This window comes from Limulus polyphemus, unplaced genomic scaffold (genome assembly GCF_000517525.1).
Source record: "Limulus polyphemus unplaced genomic scaffold, Limulus_polyphemus-2.1.2 Scaffold20, whole genome shotgun sequence".
Classification (NCBI taxonomy): domain Eukaryota; kingdom Metazoa; phylum Arthropoda; class Merostomata; order Xiphosura; family Limulidae; genus Limulus; species Limulus polyphemus.
In genome coordinates this window covers 380,372-399,826 of record NW_013665630.1, presented here as the reverse complement: position 1 = coordinate 399,826, position 19,455 = coordinate 380,372, and the positions used below count along the sequence as shown (strand labels likewise).

General features: G+C 34.5%; 1 protein-coding gene across 2 annotated transcripts in view; it reads left to right on the top strand.

Annotated features, from left to right (window-relative positions):
- The first annotated feature begins 6,421 nt into the window (after nt 1-6,421).
- Nucleotides 6,422-19,455, top strand: part of LOC106457930 (synaptotagmin-15-like) — a 55,118-nt gene continuing 42,084 nt past the window's right edge. The window contains exon 1 of one of the 2 annotated variants that reach the window (XM_022384242.1): nt 6,422-6,854. In XM_022384242.1, coding sequence (XP_022239950.1) covers nt 6,737-6,854 — 118 coding nt within the window. In that variant the 5' untranslated portion in view covers nt 6,422-6,736. The remainder of the gene's footprint in view (nt 6,855-19,455) is intronic. The other variant, XM_022384247.1, reaches the window with a different exon arrangement.

Sequence of the window (19,455 nt, the reverse complement as noted above, 5' to 3'; positions counted from 1 at the left end):
TAATTTTATCTCACATTCGAGGCTTACTAATATAGATTAAGTCTGGCAGATGATATATCTCCACAGCTGAGTAGGTCCCACTTGTACGGATATCTTTTTTTTTTCCTCAAGACATAAGTTACTTTGTCGTATTTATATTTTGTGTGCGATGCTTTTTTTTGTCTATTTGTATATAAATATGTGTATGTGCACGCGTGCATATACTGAATATTCTCCTTATTTCGCTTAGAAACGAGCTTTATTAGTAGTTTTAATTTGTTTATTGTAAAGCTACTAAGGTTATCAGCCGTCGTCTCTTAATACTTGAACTTCCAACCATAGGGCTACTCTTGACCAAAAAATGATGGTATTGACCCATGTTCGTGTTTGGTGCAGGGTTTTGATCACGCGATCCACATATTGCCAGTCGAGTTTAATTAAAGTGCGCAAAAGCGTTTTAAATTTCTATATCGCATTTTGTCTTGTTTTCATGTTGGAAGTTTTTGATACTATTGTGTCGTCTTGTGTTCTGATGATTTTACTCATTTTCCGTGTGCTCAAAGCTATCCGTATGACGAGTGGCGTAAAAATACAGAAATGTTAAGATAAGTAAAACTACATAATCGCGGAACGATTTTAAAATAGGGTAGCTGAACGTCTCAAAACCAGAAGGTCTCGCTCGTACCATAATATATTTTTTAGCCACATTGTATGTAGATAAATAAAAATACGAAAACGACTAGTTTGGCACAATGAAACATAAGTTATTAGTTACTTAATCAGACTAGTTTCATCACAGCCCTATTTACAATAGCAAATTTATATTGAACACCTTAGCCGTAGAAACTAGAGTTAAATACTATTAAGAAAATTATAAGGAACAAATCATAAATAATACTTTAGTTACCAATAATATTTTATTTTTATCCGGCCCCTGTTTTATGTTAGTCATATTCTATTTTGACAAAACTGGCAAAACGAAAACAGGAAACAAAACCTTAACCAAGCAAACCAGTCCTATGAGGATTCTGAGAACTTTCTTCAGATGTTAACTCAACTATTTATTCAAAAAACACATAATTAACTGAGGATCTATACAATTTACATATTCTGAACGTATTTTACCTAGTCATATAGTTTCGGCCTCCAGACTACAGTTTGGGTGAAAAAAAACTTCCCTACGATCAAAAAGAAGCTCTCATCCCTGATTTAAATACTCCCTGAAGGGATAAGGAAGCGGGAAGACTGTGCGCCATGCGCAAGATGAGCATTATTTAGAACAATTGAGTAAAAGAACGGGGACCGTCTTAACCTTAGCCATTCATCGTAAATCAATCGCACGTTATAAAAAAATGGTGAAGTTGACTTATATTTCTTTTATGGGGCATATTCGGCTGTTTATAATTCCTCATTGTTTGAAACCAACAAAGTGAAATTCTTCGATATATCTACTCAAAGTACTTACCTTTTATCCAAGTTGTTTAAAAACAAAAATAAAATCGCACTCTGATCATTCACATTTGTGCCAGCCCATCAGTGTGTTTATCTCTGATCATTCACATTTGTGCCCGTCCACCAGTATGTTTATCTCTGATCACTCACATTTGTGCCCGTCCACCAGTGTGTTTATCTCTGATCATTCACATTTGTGCCCGTCCACCAGTATGTTTATCTCTGATCATTCACATTTGTGCCCGTCCACCAGTATGTTTATCTCTGATCATTCACATTTGTGCCCGTCCACCAGTGTGTTTATCTCTGATCATTCACATTTGTGCTCGTCTACCAGTGTGTTTATCTCTGGACATTCACATTTGTGCCCGTCCACCAGTGTGTTTATCTCTGAACATTCACATTTGTGCCCGTACACCTGTGTGTTTATTCACGAGGTCACTTGAACAATAATTAAACATGATTCACTCTAGATAGCAAAATGTCATAGTTTATGATACATAATGGTGTCTGTTTTATCGAAGAAGATCTGATTTTCTCATTTTCATGTTAAGTACCAGCTCATCATTACTTCTGACGAATCTGCTTTCGCAGAGAAATCAGAACAAACAGAAGAAGTGGGAGTTGATGAGGTGTAAATAATATCAGCATAATATGAAAATCTACTCTAGAAAACCAATTTACAACCTCAACAACACAAACAACCTGGGAGCAAGTGTAATATAAGTTGAAATATCTCCATTGTTCCATTTTCCTTGGGAAATTATCATTTTCAGCTGTTTTATAATGTTGAGGGAATTTTTGCACCTTTGAAAGTATATAAATAGGCACACGATATAAGAAAATTGAGGTTACTGTACTTAATAAGATGATAAAGACCGCAGTAGCATTCCCTAGTGGGCGATCATGAAGATATAATGTGCGCTATCTCATCATTCATTTACATATATCATAAACGTTTAACAAGTTTTTAAATGTATTCCTAAGATAATAGAAATTACAGCTTAAATGATCGTGTTTCTGTCCATATGTTAAATCAAACTGTGTTTATTTTCGGGGGGGGGGATGTTTGCACTCACTGAAAAGTAACAGATCCCCCTTTCTTCAATTTAGTTTTATTTTATCCTAGGATTATTAAGAAAAGCTATTTTGTCAACAACAAATGCTAAGAAATGTATTTATATGTATTAATAGGTCATGTGATTGGGCGTTTTATATAATGATAACCTGATTTTCATCACAAGCTTTATTTTTTCCAGACAAATCTTAACTAAGCTCATAAAAGGTTATACTTATCATGTTATTTGGTTTCTTAGGATCACAACAAGTACAAAACCATAAAATTTCAATGAAAAATCTAAACCAATTCTTCTTTTTTTCCGATTCTGAAAACAAGATGTGACCATATCTATAACGTCATAACAACAAAATGGCTGGCATTTTGATAATGAAACACAGATGAGCAATGCTTTTTTTCCATACGTTTATTTTGGTACTGTTTCCAAAAACTTTAATGGTGGGACCAGTTTGGGCTCTTAAATCCCCTTATCCTTTGCGATAGAATTAAATATTTGTTTGCTGATTTGCTTTAACCATGCTTATGCAGTTTCTTTTTCTTTACAATCGTGATGTAATAAATAATTCATTACTTAGTTTGCCCATCTTACACAAACAACGCTCTCGAAGTTTTCAATAAAACTGTGTCGGCTGTCCATTTATATTTACAATCCCACTTGAGGGATTTTGTATAATAATGCCACATAATGCACGTAACTCTAAATATTGTGAATTTCTTGTAAATATTATTGAAAATAGCTACCTTTTTTGGACAATACTGAAAGTGCACCGTATTGGTACAAACAGACCACGTGTTAATATATACAAAACATTTAGATGTACTTATGTAACTAGAGCATTACCACAAATGTATTAATGTCATCTAACTCATCCACATTTCTATAATGTGTAAATGTACTAATGTCATCTAACTCATCCACATTTCTATAATGTGTAAATGTACTAATGTCATCGAAATCTTATGGGGTATTTTTGAAATCATAATTCAAAATGGCGTTCCTGCTTATGAACTCTAGAGGTTATAATTGAGAAATGGTGCAATATTTTTGTTGAAACCTTCCAATAACAACATATTTCGTGATCAAAATTAATTAATTCTGCCCCAATACTATAGTAACCCCTTTTCAGGCTAACGTTTCTATTTGTTATTAACCTTTGCTGAAACGACAGAAGGGAAAAACAAAGTGCAATGGGAATTCTATGGTATCGATTCTGAAAATAAAGAAATCCCCACATTATAGAAATGTGGATGAGTTAGATGACATTAGTACATTTACACATTATAGAAATGTGGATGAGTTAGATGACATTAGTACATTTACACATTATAGAAATGTGGATGAGTTAGCTGACGCTCTTTACGAATATCAAGACATCTCTAGAACTATGATCGCATTATAAATGATCCTTGATCCCTTATATGTATGTGTTATATATATATATATATAAGCAAACTACCCTGACAGGTTTTGTAAAATACAATACTTCATAGGGTCATGAGAGGTATGTGATCACTATTTCCGAGCCCTCCAGTGGCACAGCGGTATGTCTACGAACTTACAACGGTAGAATCCGGGTTTCGATACCCGTGGTGGGCAGAGCACAGATAGCCCATTGTGTAGCTTTGTGCTTAATTACAAATAAACAATAAACAAACTATTTCCGAAGTAAATGCTCAGAAGCAATGTAAAGTCAAAGGATACCAAATTTTAAAGAATAGGTCTTGTTTTCAATGGAAGTGTGAAACTCCCACTGTTGAGCATTTAGAATGGAGCAGGGCTCCGAAAACACAGTTAGAGACATTTAGGACGAACGTCCTCATCCACAAAGTAAGGTTCTTTCTTTGAGTATATCTTCTGATATTGTTAACAAGATAATATAGAAGAATTAGAAATTAATGAAAGTTCACAAGCTTCAGTGACACCTGGAAATAATCAGCTATTTAGATATGAGAGAGTTGATTGAAAGGAACTGAAATCATAGAAATCCCAATCGACCATATAACAATGAAATTTCCAGATGCAGCTCCAATGCACTTTTGATAAAGCTTTCGTGCGTTTGCAAGTCGTAGAACCTTTAAGATATTAGCCGGTTTGTGGAAGGTTATACAAGTGAAGTGGGAAAAATACTAACATGGCAGTTTTCCAAAGAAACGTCTTAGCAGAACCATTGTTCGTGAACAGGAAAAGCATGATTATTGGGATTAAATGTGGACTTCAATTGTCATCGTCTACCAAAAAAAAAAAAAACGAGAAAATGACTTTCCATATCAAGAGGTTAGTCAGATCAGGGTATGTGACTTAACTCTTCTTCTAGCCCAGCAAACCAATCTTTTGTCTGATGTACGATATTCTTCGTTCATGTGATACATCTCTAACGTTGTTATTTAGATGAGTAAAGTTTTGATTAAAATACTTCGAAGTTATTTGAGAGGGCACGAGCTGGCCCTTTGGTATCTCTCTGGATTTCGAAGGTGGTGAACCAGGTTCGAATCCGTATGCTACTTCAAAACATTTCCGGCATCTTCTTACTTTGGATGTTTTTGTCTTGTAATTCCAGATAATTAGGCAAAAAAACAACAAAAACGAAAAGCATTTTATATAAAAGACAGAAAAATAAAACTTGGGAACAAACCACACACACACACTTGAAAAAAATGTATCCTAGTAAGAAATATCTGTAGAATGAGGTTGCATACAACATGTGGGGTTTGTAGAATGATGTTGCATACAACATGTGGGGATACACCGTCTTTCAGATTTAATCTCTAAGTGTAAGCTTTCTACAAGTGAAATGAAACCATAATTAATATATAACTTGAAAATTAGGGCCAGGCACGAGTTTCCCAACTTACAACGTCTTACGCCTGAACCTACCATTCAGCGCCGGTAACCGTTATAGAAATGTCTAAAGTTACCATTCGGTGCCTGTAACCACCTGTGGAAAGGTCTAAACTTACCATTCAGTGCCTATAACTAGCTGTGAGAAGGGCCATAATGAAGGGCCACGAAAGGAAATAATTGTTCTAATAAATATAAACAATAAGAAATGTAATTGTTACGTAACAAGTACGTAACAGATGGCAAAAGTAAGTGATATATGAATTATGCATATATATATATATAAGTTTCGAATCTTTTAACAATATTGGTGTTTTTACTGTTTTTTAGCGCAATGACAGTTTTTACTGCATTTTTTAACATTCTTATCCTCGCCTGTACTTCCAAGTATAAGTTGAATAAGTTTTCAATATATTTTTTTTTACACAAATGGTGAGTCTCGAAACTGGAATTCAAGAAAATATTCATGCGAAAAAAATCCTCTTTTTTGAACATCCTAAGTTTTTATCTGTATCTATTTGTATCACTTGTATTCTACATTTGTAAAAGCTAAAAACCATCTACTAGTTTACGCATAATTCCTTTTCATACCAACATACAAACAGACCTCATTATTATGTTCCTTTTATCAAACGATTCTGTTTTACTCACATAAACATTTATCGGTTATGCATAGTAAAACTTTTGTCTATTTTATTCCCAACGTTTCACCAGGCTTACCTGGCATCATCAGGTGGCATACAAGAACTGAGGTTAACGGAATTATGCCACCTGATGATGCCAGATAAAACCTGGTGAAACGTTGGGAATAAAATAAAGTTTTTTTTATCTACAATTAATAAAAACTTGTTTGGATTTTAAAAGCATAGTTCTTTCTAATATTTAATTTTTTATGTTTTAAATTTTATGTATTAGTAATTCTTCTCGTGTTCCCTAAAAGTTAAATACTAATCTGAAGTATGTTTCAACCTGCGAGTGTCGTGTGTTTATCATTCGCTTTTTACCCACAATTCCGCTCATTTATCAACTACACGCTGAACAACTGAAAAACAGTAAGTGCGGTCGCGGCAGAGCTCCGGACTGTTTCAGGGCATAGCTGCAGGTGTCGATAGAGTCAAAGAATCTATACAATCACAGAAATGTATACGTAACATTACCAAATCGATATAGAGGTCTTTCCGGCACCTCGCGTTTTCTCTCACTTATATTTTAAAAGGTTTAATTCGCGTAACGCCTTGAGAGAAGACGTTTGAAGCGTCAGCTTGGCCAATTCGTTTATATTCTGCTGATTTTGTTACTCTGTAATGTCAGGTTTAGCGCAGGCGCGACAGGTACACAACAGGTGGTAGGCAGGCTGGTCACACACGAGGTAAAAATTATAGCTGACAATGCGACTGGAGGAGCCAAACGTCCAAGAGACATCGCATGAACAAGCGGGGCAGTTACCCCTGCAAGATATGAACGTAACTGGCCACTATCCAGTAAAGACGGCTTCAGGCAATGAAAGTAAGTTAAATAATTCTGTTGATTACTTGTACTATCATCACCTTTGTGTCTGTAAAGTTTATATTATACACCACTGTATAACGTATTTAAATATACTCACAAAGAACTTATATGCTTTACGATTCTCCTATTTAGGTTAAAGTGTACAAAAATATAGTCCTAACTAGGCAATCCTCTGAAGTCACTCAGAGAAATATACAGTGATTAGTCTCTTCATCTTCTTGTGCTCTATTTATTCAAGAGAATATTCTAAGTAAAAATTAGGTATGTTATTTTAGTAGAACGAGAAACTCATCAGGTAAGTTTTTTACAGGCATAGAAGTGTGGGTCTTTCATGGGTGAAATCCTTGAGTAGAGTAAAAAAAACGATTAAGCTCTTGCAGTGAAAGTCAGTCTGTGATATTAATATATAGTTTTTTTAATGTTTCTTTGTTGAATTTCGCGCAAAGCTACTCGAGGGATATCTGCGCTAGCCGTTCCAAGTTTAGAAGTGATAGAGAAGACAATTAGTCAAAACCACCCACCGCCAACTCATGGACTACTATTAACACACGAAAAGTGGGATTGGACGTTGCATTATAACACCCCTACAGCTGAAAGGGCGAGTATATTCAACTACGAGATTCGAACCCTTGATTGTGAGACGAGCGCTCTAGTTACCAGGCCATACCAGGTCTGAATGGTTGTTAATATAAAAAATATATGTACACTTTGCTTTCATCAATCTCGCATGAGCATTAATTTTCAATATATTAAAATAAACCTATCACTGGGTTGTTCAAATCTATCTGTCACATCAACACTGGTTATGACAAATATTACATGTTTCATCCTGCATAGAGTTGACCCCTTTTACCGAATCCTGTGTGAAGATGCAAGGCTTACTTAAGCCTACTTAAAAACCTTCCTTACTATGTTGCAAGCCTACGAAGTTTCTGATATTTTAGATATATCTGAAATATTTCACATATATTAAAATTCTTTCGAAAAATATACATATATATATATTTGCTAGTATACTTAAAATCTGTATTAAATTACCCTGCTACATTCAGTAAAACTTCTCTGATATAAATCAGTGTTAAATACATATTAAAATCTACATAACACTTCCCTAGTTCAGTAGAACTTCTCTGATATAAACCAGTGTTAAATACATATTAAAATCTACATAACACTTCCCTAGTTCAGTAGAACTTCTCTGATATAAACCAATTTAAATTTATATGACGTGAGAAACTGTGTTAGTAAATTCAAACTTAAATAAAACTTCAATAGTATATTTAAACATTTATGGATAAGGAACTTCGGATTTGTTGAGTACTGTACTCACACTCAGTGGATGTTTACATAGAAATATTCTTCTTTACCGGCTGTGTTACTTTGTATATGTAAAATTTACAGTGTCCATAAATGTTTAACCAGACTTTAAATCCTATAGTTACGTGTGATAATTCAATAAACTCTCAACGTAATACACAAGTGGAAACTGTTAGATTTCATCGAGTGTGCGTGTCAGTACTGTTACGCTTGTTATTTTTGTACTTGCGTTGGTGGTGTACCAAATACACAAGCTACGCTTTGAAGACGCTGCCAAAGAAGCACCTATCGGCCAAATAAAACAAACATGAATATAAACTGAGTTGGTTGAAGTTTTCAAACTGTGTGAATGATTTTCATAAAACCAGTAAATTCACCATTTTCTCTAACACTCTCCTACCATAAGCAGAAAATTTAAAGAACAAATATCAGTCCCCCGTGGTATTTCCGATCTAACACAAAAATATAATCTGTACACCTAAACTCGGTAAATTGATTTTTTTTCTCTTAAACGTGCATACCATAATTAGAAAAAAAGTAAGTGCAAATATATGCCCTCTGTAGTGTTTGTTTGTTTTGAATTTCGCGGAAAGCTACACGAGGGCTATCTGCGCTAGCCGTCCCTAATTTAGCAGTGTAAGACTAGAGGGAAGGCAGCTAGTCATCACCACCCACTGCTAACTCTTGGGCTACTCTTTTACCAACGAATAGTGGGATTGATCGTCACAAAGTAACGCCCCCACGGCTGAAAGGGCGAGCATGTTTGGTGGAACGGGGATTCGAACCCGCGACCCTCAGATTGCGAGTCGAGCGCCTTATCCACCTGGCCATGCCGGGCCCCTTTGTAGTGCTTCCCCTTGAACAAAACAACATGCAATCCATACTTAAGCTCGTGACATCGAACTTGATCGAAAGTTTATTTACATCTACTTGTAGGTAAGAGTAATAAACTTGAACCAACTCTTAAAAATTACCTAAATTTTGATCTAAAGATGATGACCTTTACATACTTCTAAACATAATGATTTTGAACTTTATTAAAACCACCTTAAACTGGGTCTAACATAAAGAATTTTGATTTAAGTACAAAATTTGTATCCGTTAAATATATCAAAATTAAATTTATGAATAGCCTTGATGTAAGCGCAAATTCGGTGTCCTTAATCTCGGTGTAAACGTAACACCCTTAAACCAAACATATTATTGACAATTAAATTCGGACTATTTTGAGTTTAGCATTCTTCTAGTTTTTTATTGTTTTTAAGTTTATTTTCCTTAAAAAAAAAGGAACGAATTATTATCTATTGAGTTTCAGATATATAACACCATGAGTCGACAACACAAAACAGCCGAAATGTTTTGGGCAAGATGAATGGATATTTATATATGTATATATAACAGCTGTGAACTGATGTAAAAATTGCTTGTTCTAAACCTGTTCCCAAAAGGTGAAATTCAATGCATTTCAAACAAAATAATCTTAAAGCCTATGAAAATGGCGTTTAATGTAAAAACCTGTCCTGCCCGTTCCTCCGTGGGACAGCGGTAAATTTATGAATTTACAACCTAAAATTAGGTGTTCGATTCTCCGCAGTGGACACAGCATATAGCTCAATGCGGCTTTACTCTAAAACAAACAACGAAGCTATCATATCCCCTTTCAGAAATATTCAAATATTCAAATGACGACAACTTTAAGCAGTATCTAAAAGAAAATTCGTCTTAAAAATTAAGAGCCTTGATTTCAACCCCAACGTTTTTGCCTTGACATTGAATAACATATGTATCTGCTGGATGTGACCATGGAAAAAAAAATTGGAATAAATATAAAAAACAAACAGATGTCGCATTCCCATTCTTATCGACTTAGGGTAGGTGTACAATATGCTTTCTTCAATTTTTCAAATCTTTTCTTTTTTTTCTGCTGGGCTAAACCTAATGATTTTAAAACTGTGTATAATTTTTACACATGCAATATTTTTCGATAAGCTTACAATCCTGAATATTAGGTGAAAAAAGACAGTTTTATTTTGATATTAAACGTAGGGACTGTAAGCTTCCTTCAACCCTGACTCTGAACAAATTAATGATAGTAACTGTAATAACTAAGTTTTCTTAAATCGTCATACCATGGGTCAGGTGTGGTCCAGCAATTATTGTGCTTAAATTTTGAATCTAAGGATTTCTGATTCGCGACCCGTTGTCGCAAAAACGCTTTCCAGACTTTGGGGGCCATGGGAGTGTTATAAGAGCGACAACCTAATCCCACCTATTCGATCAGACAAGAGTAACTCAAGAGTTGGCGTTGGGTACTATTGAGTAGTGCCTTGCTTATAGTCTGTCCATTCGCGTTTTCGCGACAGCGCATTAAATATGAAAGTCGTGATTAGGAATAACATTTATTTTGCCTAATATTCAACAAGCATAACCTAAATACAGATCTAAGAAAAACAATTAAATTCGGACTATTTTGAGTTTAGCATTCTTCTATTTCTTTATTGTTTTTAAGTTTATTTTCCTTAAAAAAAAGGAACGAATTATTATCTATCGAGCTTCAGATATATAACACCATGAGTCGACAACACAAAACAGCCGAAATGTTTTGGGCAAGATGAAATAAGAATCGAGAATAACAACGTAAATCTCGTCGAATATATATAGCATATTTCTTTCCACTTCCCAAAATTCCTTGATTCATACAGTTTTGTGAAGAAGATGACACATAAGATGTTTCGTTCTTGTTGCATATTGGTCATATTTTAGTTTCATTAAAACCTACCAAAATTAAACGGCATAGTTTGTGTGTAAAGGTCGACCTGCTTTTAGGTAGTCTCTGTAAATAGATTTCTGGATGTCGTTAGAAATACACAAGAGGCTGAAAATTACGAAGTAAGAGTACAAGTCTTTGATCAGAATTTACGACCGTTTCAAGCTAACATTAACCTTTGGATCTTATAATATCTACATGCACTTAAATGAAATGTTATGCACCAGAAATTTTTGTTCGTGTTATTCATATTTTCTAGCCTTTAAGGACTCTAACCTTTGGTAATAACTTTATTCTCCTTCCTGACTGTTTAATCGTAATCATCACATTGAACCCGTGCCTTTTAATTATTGACCAGAGGGAATAATGAAACGTTTCAAACTACAGCAGAATCGTCTATTTTGTTTAATGAATGGACGCTTAACAAAATAAATTCTCTACTCTTGTATAAGATTAGTAAGTCTGTGCTTCGTAGCCGCGTGTTTTCGCTTGCATCGCTGTCACAATAAATTTCAAAGGTTTCTGACATTAGAGAGGGATTTCTTAAATATGAAAATATGTATTTTGCTTTTAGATAATAACAAAAATAATAAAAACACAATTAGTTTATGTAATTTATTATACCAGTCTAACTTAGAGTAGGAAACATCATAAAACAGAAATGTATAATGATTAGAATACATGGATTCATTAGTTGGGTATCCTCGCTGTTTTTCGGCCATAATCCCAATGATATCTCGTGAGGTTCGGTCTCTGTGACGCCATAAATAATCTCATGTTGATTAAGAATGTAATATCATTTGATTATATAGTTACAAGGAGAGAGAGGTAGGTTTTTGTAAACTCTTGTCATGCCCCAAGCCTGTAATTTTCACAATAAAAATCTTACTTGAGTAAAATAGAACATTTTATATTGGTTTGTATAGATCTTCATATACCATCTGTATTTCTGCTCGTCTGTTTCTCCATCATTTATTGAATCTTTTTAGTAAATTACTATCCCATTATTAAACAAAGAAACATTTTTTTAAAATCTGACATGATGACCTCTCTAGAATAAATTAGGCCGTTTAGCTGAGAAACATCAATGCTTCCTCACCGTCGCTTATCAAACAGTTTAACCTAACATTATAGTAGCACACTCTAATTTTGAAAAGAGATAAAATACAGCTTGCTGGTGGAATCATTAATCCATCAGCAGGAATTATAAGAAGAAATGACAGATTCCTGTGGCCCTCAGATATACATTTCTCATACATTAATTTGTTTCTTTGTTGAATTTCGTGCTAAATTAGCAGTCTCTAGTTTTTAAAGTAATAAACTAAAGGGAAGGCAGCTAATAAACACCATCCACTTGTACATTTTTTCATACCGTTTGTCACTCTTATAATGCATTCACATACCCAAAGTGCGGAGCTCGAATTTATATATGTATACTACAGTATTTCACATTAGTCCCCCAATGGCTCAGGGGTAAACTTCAGAAATTACAGTACTAAAATACCGGGCTCGATCCCCACGATGGACACAGCACAAATAGTTCGTTGTTTTACGTTAAAACAGACAAACATTTCACATGTATATCCAAAAACTAATCCATTACACTGTGCCTAGAAAAGTTTAAGGTTCGTCGGGTTGAAAATGAAGAGCAATTACAAATTCATGAAAGTTTGACACTCTAAAAACTGAAACCGACATTAAACGATCAAAATTCATCACCACTTCTTCCCATCAAGCTGAAAACTGTTCAGGTATATTTTTCTTATTAATGTATGCTTATATTTGGTATTAAAAATAACCTTTACCCCATGACGTCCATAGAAGAAATGAAAGCTCATCGAAATGAGTTATTTTATATCTTAGCTAGCCACTTTGCAGGACATCATGTTGGTATCTATTTTTATATGAAGCTAAACAATGCTGAAAAACGTTTAGATAACTTCTTTTTTATCTTGACAATAAGTTACATTGGTATGTACTAGTGTCAACGACAATTTTTTTGATATTAATATAAATATTGCTAAGAGTAGATTGACAAAACAAAACAATCACAGCACTCTCCCAAGAACTTCTTCGTACGTACTCATTGGGCACATTTTACGTGCAGTGTTCGAATACACGAACTGTTGTTTGACTTCTACAAAAGTAATAATACTGAGGTTAATATACAGTTTAATACAAAAAAATTACAACCGAGTAACGACACTCTAGGATTGGATACTCTTACAGTAAAACAATGCAGGGTAGGTTAAAACAAAAGTAATAATATTGAGGTTAATATACAGTTTAATACTAAAAAATTACAACCGAGTAACAACACTCTAGGATTGGATGCTCTTACAGTAAAACAATGTAGGGTATATTAAAACAACAATAAGAGTACACAAGTTAATATACAGTTTTATATAATATCACAACTAACTAACAGGTTATAAAACACACACAAACCAGTATAGATGATGGTATCTATGATTTTGTATTTTGAATATATCCAAGGCTTTTCTTATAAGATCAGTGTTGTCAGAATATAAGATGTACTCCCGAAGGCTCGTGTAATCATTTCTCTAGAGGAAGCTCACTCAGGGCGAATCAGTAAAAAAAAACACTGAGTGGAAATTAAAATCTCAAGTGAGGATCAGACGGTAACATTGTAAAAATTGTACATACATATATTTGTTTGTTCAATTTCATGTATATAGATAAATATTCTAGTTTTTAATTTATTTGGGAAGGAAAGCCGAATCAACAGTTTCACGCAAACTCACAACCGAGTAACAACACTCTAGGATTGGATACTCTTACAGTAAAACAATGCAGGGTAGGTTAAGAGTGTATTAAACACACTATAGATATCATAAGTTAGGGTATTTTTTGTTTTTGTTTATTTGTTGAATTTTGCCCAAAACTACTCAAAGCCAGCCTGTGTTAACTGTTCTTAATTTTTAAGTGATAGACTAAAGGAAAAACAGTTAGTCAACATCTTCCTCCATCAATACTTGGGTTATTCTTTACTAACGAATATTTGAATTGACAACCACATTATAACGCCCCCACAACTGTTCGGTGACAGTTTTCAATCCCACGACCTTCAGATTGTGAATCGGGCTTTGTAACCATGTCAGACCCATGATGTAGTTGTTATCTTATCAGAGATATATATAGATAAATTTACTCTCAAAAACATTTTTGTGTGTGTGCCGTTTTTGACATTTAAACTTGTCGTTTACCAGACATGTTTAAGTTTGCGTGAGCTTTATCACATAACCTACTATACTTAATTTTAAAATACAACCATCGTTTCTTCAACGCGTCAAGTATCATATTAGGCAGTTTACTATGTTTCTATCATAGTATCGTGATAGTAAACTTATCAGTTATCTCTCCTGTGCGTATAAAACTAGTTTCACTACACCGTACCTTGTGACTATCCAGTGTTTAAACAGAATGGTTAAGCTTTATTATTCCTGATAAGGACGAACTCAATATTGAAGCCAAACAAAATGAAAATCACGTTAATTAAATCTATATATATTTTTTCTATTCTTAAGTCAATATACAATAGACGCAATTTTATCAAGAACATAAGAGACACTCGACTGCAGCGTAGCGAGGTAAAAAAGCTGACAGATTATTAATATAAACTTTTAACAGGTATATGCCTTTTTAATAAACGATAATTTTTGATTTCAATATCTCAGATTTGTATCTGAAATCGGAATATCGTATTCGTTCCGGTTGAAGACCAAGGATTGACGAGTTAATGTGATTTAATATTTTGATAATCTCAGTTGGCCAAAGTATATTTTTCTTCTATCTTTCTATATATATATCATACCTTTCAAAAATGTTTGATATAATAATAATAATGCATTTGCTCATATTGTATAACTAACTTCGAATAATGACCTCCTGATGGCTCTAATTTAGAGCTGTATCAACTCTCATCAACCAAAGTCGAATACAGGAGGGTCCAGGGGGACTCTAGTTTATAGTCTTACCAACTCTTATCCACCAAGGTCGAATACGGGAGGGAGGGTCCAGGGGGACTCTAATTTAAGTCCTCATTAACGAAGGACGAATACATGGGAGTCAAGGAGGACTCTAGTTTAGAGCTGTATCAACTCTTATCAACTAATAACTAATAAAGCTCTAAGGTAAATGATAATTATCTCACATATCATCAACCTTATTTGAACCCAGGGTTATAACTCCGTCTTCCCAAATCCTGTGCCATCACATACCAACCCAGTTCGAGTGCCCTCACAGACCAACCCAGCTCGAGTGTCCTCACACATCAACCCAGCTCGAGTGCCCTCGCATATCAACTCAGCTCGAGTGGCCTACATATCAACCCAGCTCGAGTGGCCTCACATATCAACCCAGTTTGAGTGGCCTCACATATCAACCCAGCTCGTTCGATGATAGATTTCGACAGCAAGGAATAGAAGGAATAGTGTTTGAGCATGCGTATGGATGTAAACAAACGTCACCAACCTGTTTCCCTCGACTGAAGATTTATTTATAGGTAGTATTCTTTATCATCGACCTATCTGAGCAGGTAGAAATTGATACAGCTCGAAAGTACAACTTTCAGTTGTTGATGAAATTGTTCAATATTAGCAAACATGACTCATTAGAAATTATACCATCACAAGGTGAAAAGAACTCCATTGCTAAACTTATACAGAAAGCCTAACAGCTTAAATATTGTTTCGATAAATAAAAAGCAGAGAGTTAGGTAGTTAATCAATAAGTGTTGTTATGTTATGCGGTTTTCGAATACAAATCTACACACAAACTGTTGTTTAACGTCTCCAGTTTGAAGCTAGGAGAGCACAAATCAACTTTGGATTAGTTCCAAGACCTTCGAAACATTTCCCTGAAATTTTAATTAATTCACTGTAACCATGATTGTCATATAACGAAAATATTAATCCTATTAAGGAAATCATCTAAACTGAAATACCACAAGAACAGTGTAACATTCCCACTGTTATACATATATTGTTATAACTCTGTTATGGCTTTGTACCATACACTACCTTTTAAGTCTGAGACACTGTAATTAAAGTGTAACATTTTTTTTGTATGTATTGTAACAATGTGTAGCATCAAAGTTTGTTTATTTCCAACTGTAAACTAATATTTAGATATATATATATATATATCAATCGCACAGTAATATCCACCACGAAAAATTGTTACTACACTAAATTATGTAGGTTTTTAATGCTATTTGCGTGTACTCTTTACACCACATGCTTTCCACTTGGTTAATGAAGCGATCACATGCTCTGCAAGTGCCACGTTGATTCAGCTGCATCCCACCAGGCTAAAATCTTAAGTACTGAAAGTCGCATTTTTATATACGAAAACAAAAATTCAGTTGATTACTGAAGCAATTTTGTTTAGAAACAAAAAATTGAAAAATTAAGATATACATTATACATTTAGAAATTTACTGATTTGCTTTTCCTGTTTTAGATAGATATTTATATATATATGTTGCTTCCTTTTGCATCAAGCACATAAACATTAGAAATCTAACGTTTAAACGATAGAGGGCGTTAGAAATACTTAGTTTCCTTTTTGTTGTTTTTAAAGAGACAATTAGCTTCAGAGACAACACACATATCTAAGCGCCTTAATGGAACGACTTTATAGAAGACATTTTAGAGCAGTGGAGTTATATTAATTTATAATAAAATAAGAGCTAAAATCAGTTAAAACAGTATTGTGCGCTTTAAAATGCCTACGTTATTTCAGTTCAGTCCCTGCAGACCGTATGTTTCCGATATTTCGAATTACAGTAAAGCGCATTGTAATTGGTTGAGCTTGAGAAAAGTTATGCTATTCTATATATAGTGTATCTGATTTTGTGAGAATGATGAGGTGGGTCTAGTTGACAGAGACATATGTAAATATCGCTGTGTGTGGATGGAGGAGAGAATGGGCGTTTCTGTTTCATATTCCACTATTAAGGTGACTTTTCTGTACATTATATAGATGTTTAGAATCTACATTAATAAAAAAATGTTGTTTCCTATCGTCTTCTGTTGGTTCTAGCTGGAACGGGGGGGGGACCCTCTCTAGTATCCACTCCTAACTACGTCTACGCTGAGCTTCCCCAGTAATGATAAAAAATATCCCTGTTGAACCTCCTGTATTGAATCCTAGATCTACCACTGTAGAAGGCAAAAATATTCAACTATTTAAGATACTAGTTTTAATTATATATTTGTAATAACTGAATATCTAAAACAAAACATAGTTTCTTTAATTGTTAGCTACGAAATCAGTACTTTCTTGCGTTTATTTTACATGACTGAAATAATGAACTACAAAGAGTATAAGTCGATTCTTAAATATTTCCTGCTCTAAATACCACAGCATTAAAATCTATATAAATAATTTAAAAGGCCGAGCGGGGCCTGGTGGTTAGCGTGCCTGGCTGCTGATCGAAAATCCAAAGTTCGCGCTTCAGTGCTGCTGAACACAACCCATATTTTCAACTGTGGGTTCGTTAGGAGAATGGCAGTAAATCCCATTATACAGTTCAAATACAAATTCCTTAAAGTTGCTGGTACTTTAAACTGGCTGCTTTGCCTCTGGTCAGTAGTTCTAAATTTGAGACGACTATACCAGAATCTCTGACCTGGCCGTTTAGCCCATGTGAGTTTAAGATGTTGTTTAGATTGAAAATACCAATACCAGTTGAAATAGGAGGTGTAATTTCTGGTGAAATTTGTTTAAGGCTGAATTATACATATAGTTCTTTTCACATTTCATTGATAATCCAACACTAAAATCTCTTTTGGTTTTATGGTAATAATTAAAACACTTTTTTTGCATTATTCAGTGTTCGGAGGTCACTAAAATACGGGTTTGCCGAATTGATTCAATAAGTAACCAAGAAGTACTTAAAATTAATTTAACTTCAATTCTTATATATTTATTACATTGGTATATGTGTGTGTGTGTGATAACGTAAGTTTGGACTTTACTTTTCTTGTTATTCCAACTTTCAAGCATTTTCAACTGTGCCATTAAAACCAGAATTGCCCAGGCCTTGCCTATCATTTTCTCAACCCCTAGAAGACTCTTAGAAACTGCTCTTTTCTTGTGATGAAGGTGATTCAACTTAATTGATACGCTGCAGTAAACACGGCTTGCTAGAACAAAATTTAATGCTTAATTAGTAGAAAATCTGTTTCAGAGGCGTCGGAACCCGGAGTGCTATTTGACTTATATAGCAACTGTAAATTATATTATTATTATAATTTTATGGGGTGCATGCCCCCAGACCCTCCTATATTGAACTGCCTTTAGCAACACTGGAGTTTATTTTAGCAGCTCCCAAGGCCGGGACAAATATTTTATGGGTACCCCTCTCGAAAGGCAGAGCTTGAAATATTAGGATTGGCCTATATTCATATAAAAACAGTCACCCCTTTTCAAATAAAACATATATTTTTAAACATAAACTCGTAAAGTAAACAAAAAAAACTAAATTTCTATGCAAGTAGATAAAACCGACAGCTCTACACAATGTCAATATTTAAGCATAAATTAATAAAGCAAAATAAAAATAACAAATTGCTGAGTTAGATAATTATTTGAACTATTTATCCAAGAAAGAAAACAATTTTAAATTCGTGACAAGGTAATTACAAAAGAACAGTAAGTTCATACAGTCTCCATTTCCACATGTGAAATATCTTTCTTATTTTACGTCTTGCAAGAGTAAGTAAAATGTCATTAACATCCAAGAACTCCAGAATATCTGGTTCGAAGGCAAGAATGGCAAGGTTCACGAGCTTTGACTGTGTCATCGTAGACCTCAGATGGTTCTGGAGTTAGATATCATCAGTGAGAGATAAATTCTCAACGCAATTTCAGTGTTAGGAAAGGTGGCTTTCATGGTGGCTTCTCTAAAGTTGTTCTTACCGCTCTTATCCAGTAATGCATCGAACTGAATCAGTTCATCACCGAGGCCCTGACCAGTTTTGAAGCTGCTGAGCGAATTTGGTTTGGGTCCATTTCTAAAAGTCTGCGGAGAAATACAAATCGATCATTCATCTCCGTATAAGCACTTGCACGCCTATCAAGTATGTCTTCGCCCTTTATTTGCATACTTTTGGAGGTGCTGAGCCAGGAATGGGTCATGTTATGATAACAGTTCCATCAGACCAATGAAATTTCCATAGTTTGGTGAACCCACAGTTTAATTCGAACCACGAAGTACAAGACGACGCTAAGCAAGAAAGCTTATAACACTAACACTTCTTTTCAAACCATGGCACCAGTAAGACTGGAGTTCAGCTCCCTATCTGACCATTGCTTTGTCGACATGACTGGATTCGGCAGATCGTTTTGCAAGTGAAACAACATTCGTGCAGTGCAATGTTGATCGTTCATGCTCTTCAAGTGCTCGTCGAGAATGATTCCAGCCTCCGTATCCAACCGTCCAAGGAAAATAGTAGACTCTGCCAGTTATGAGAGAGTAATTAATAT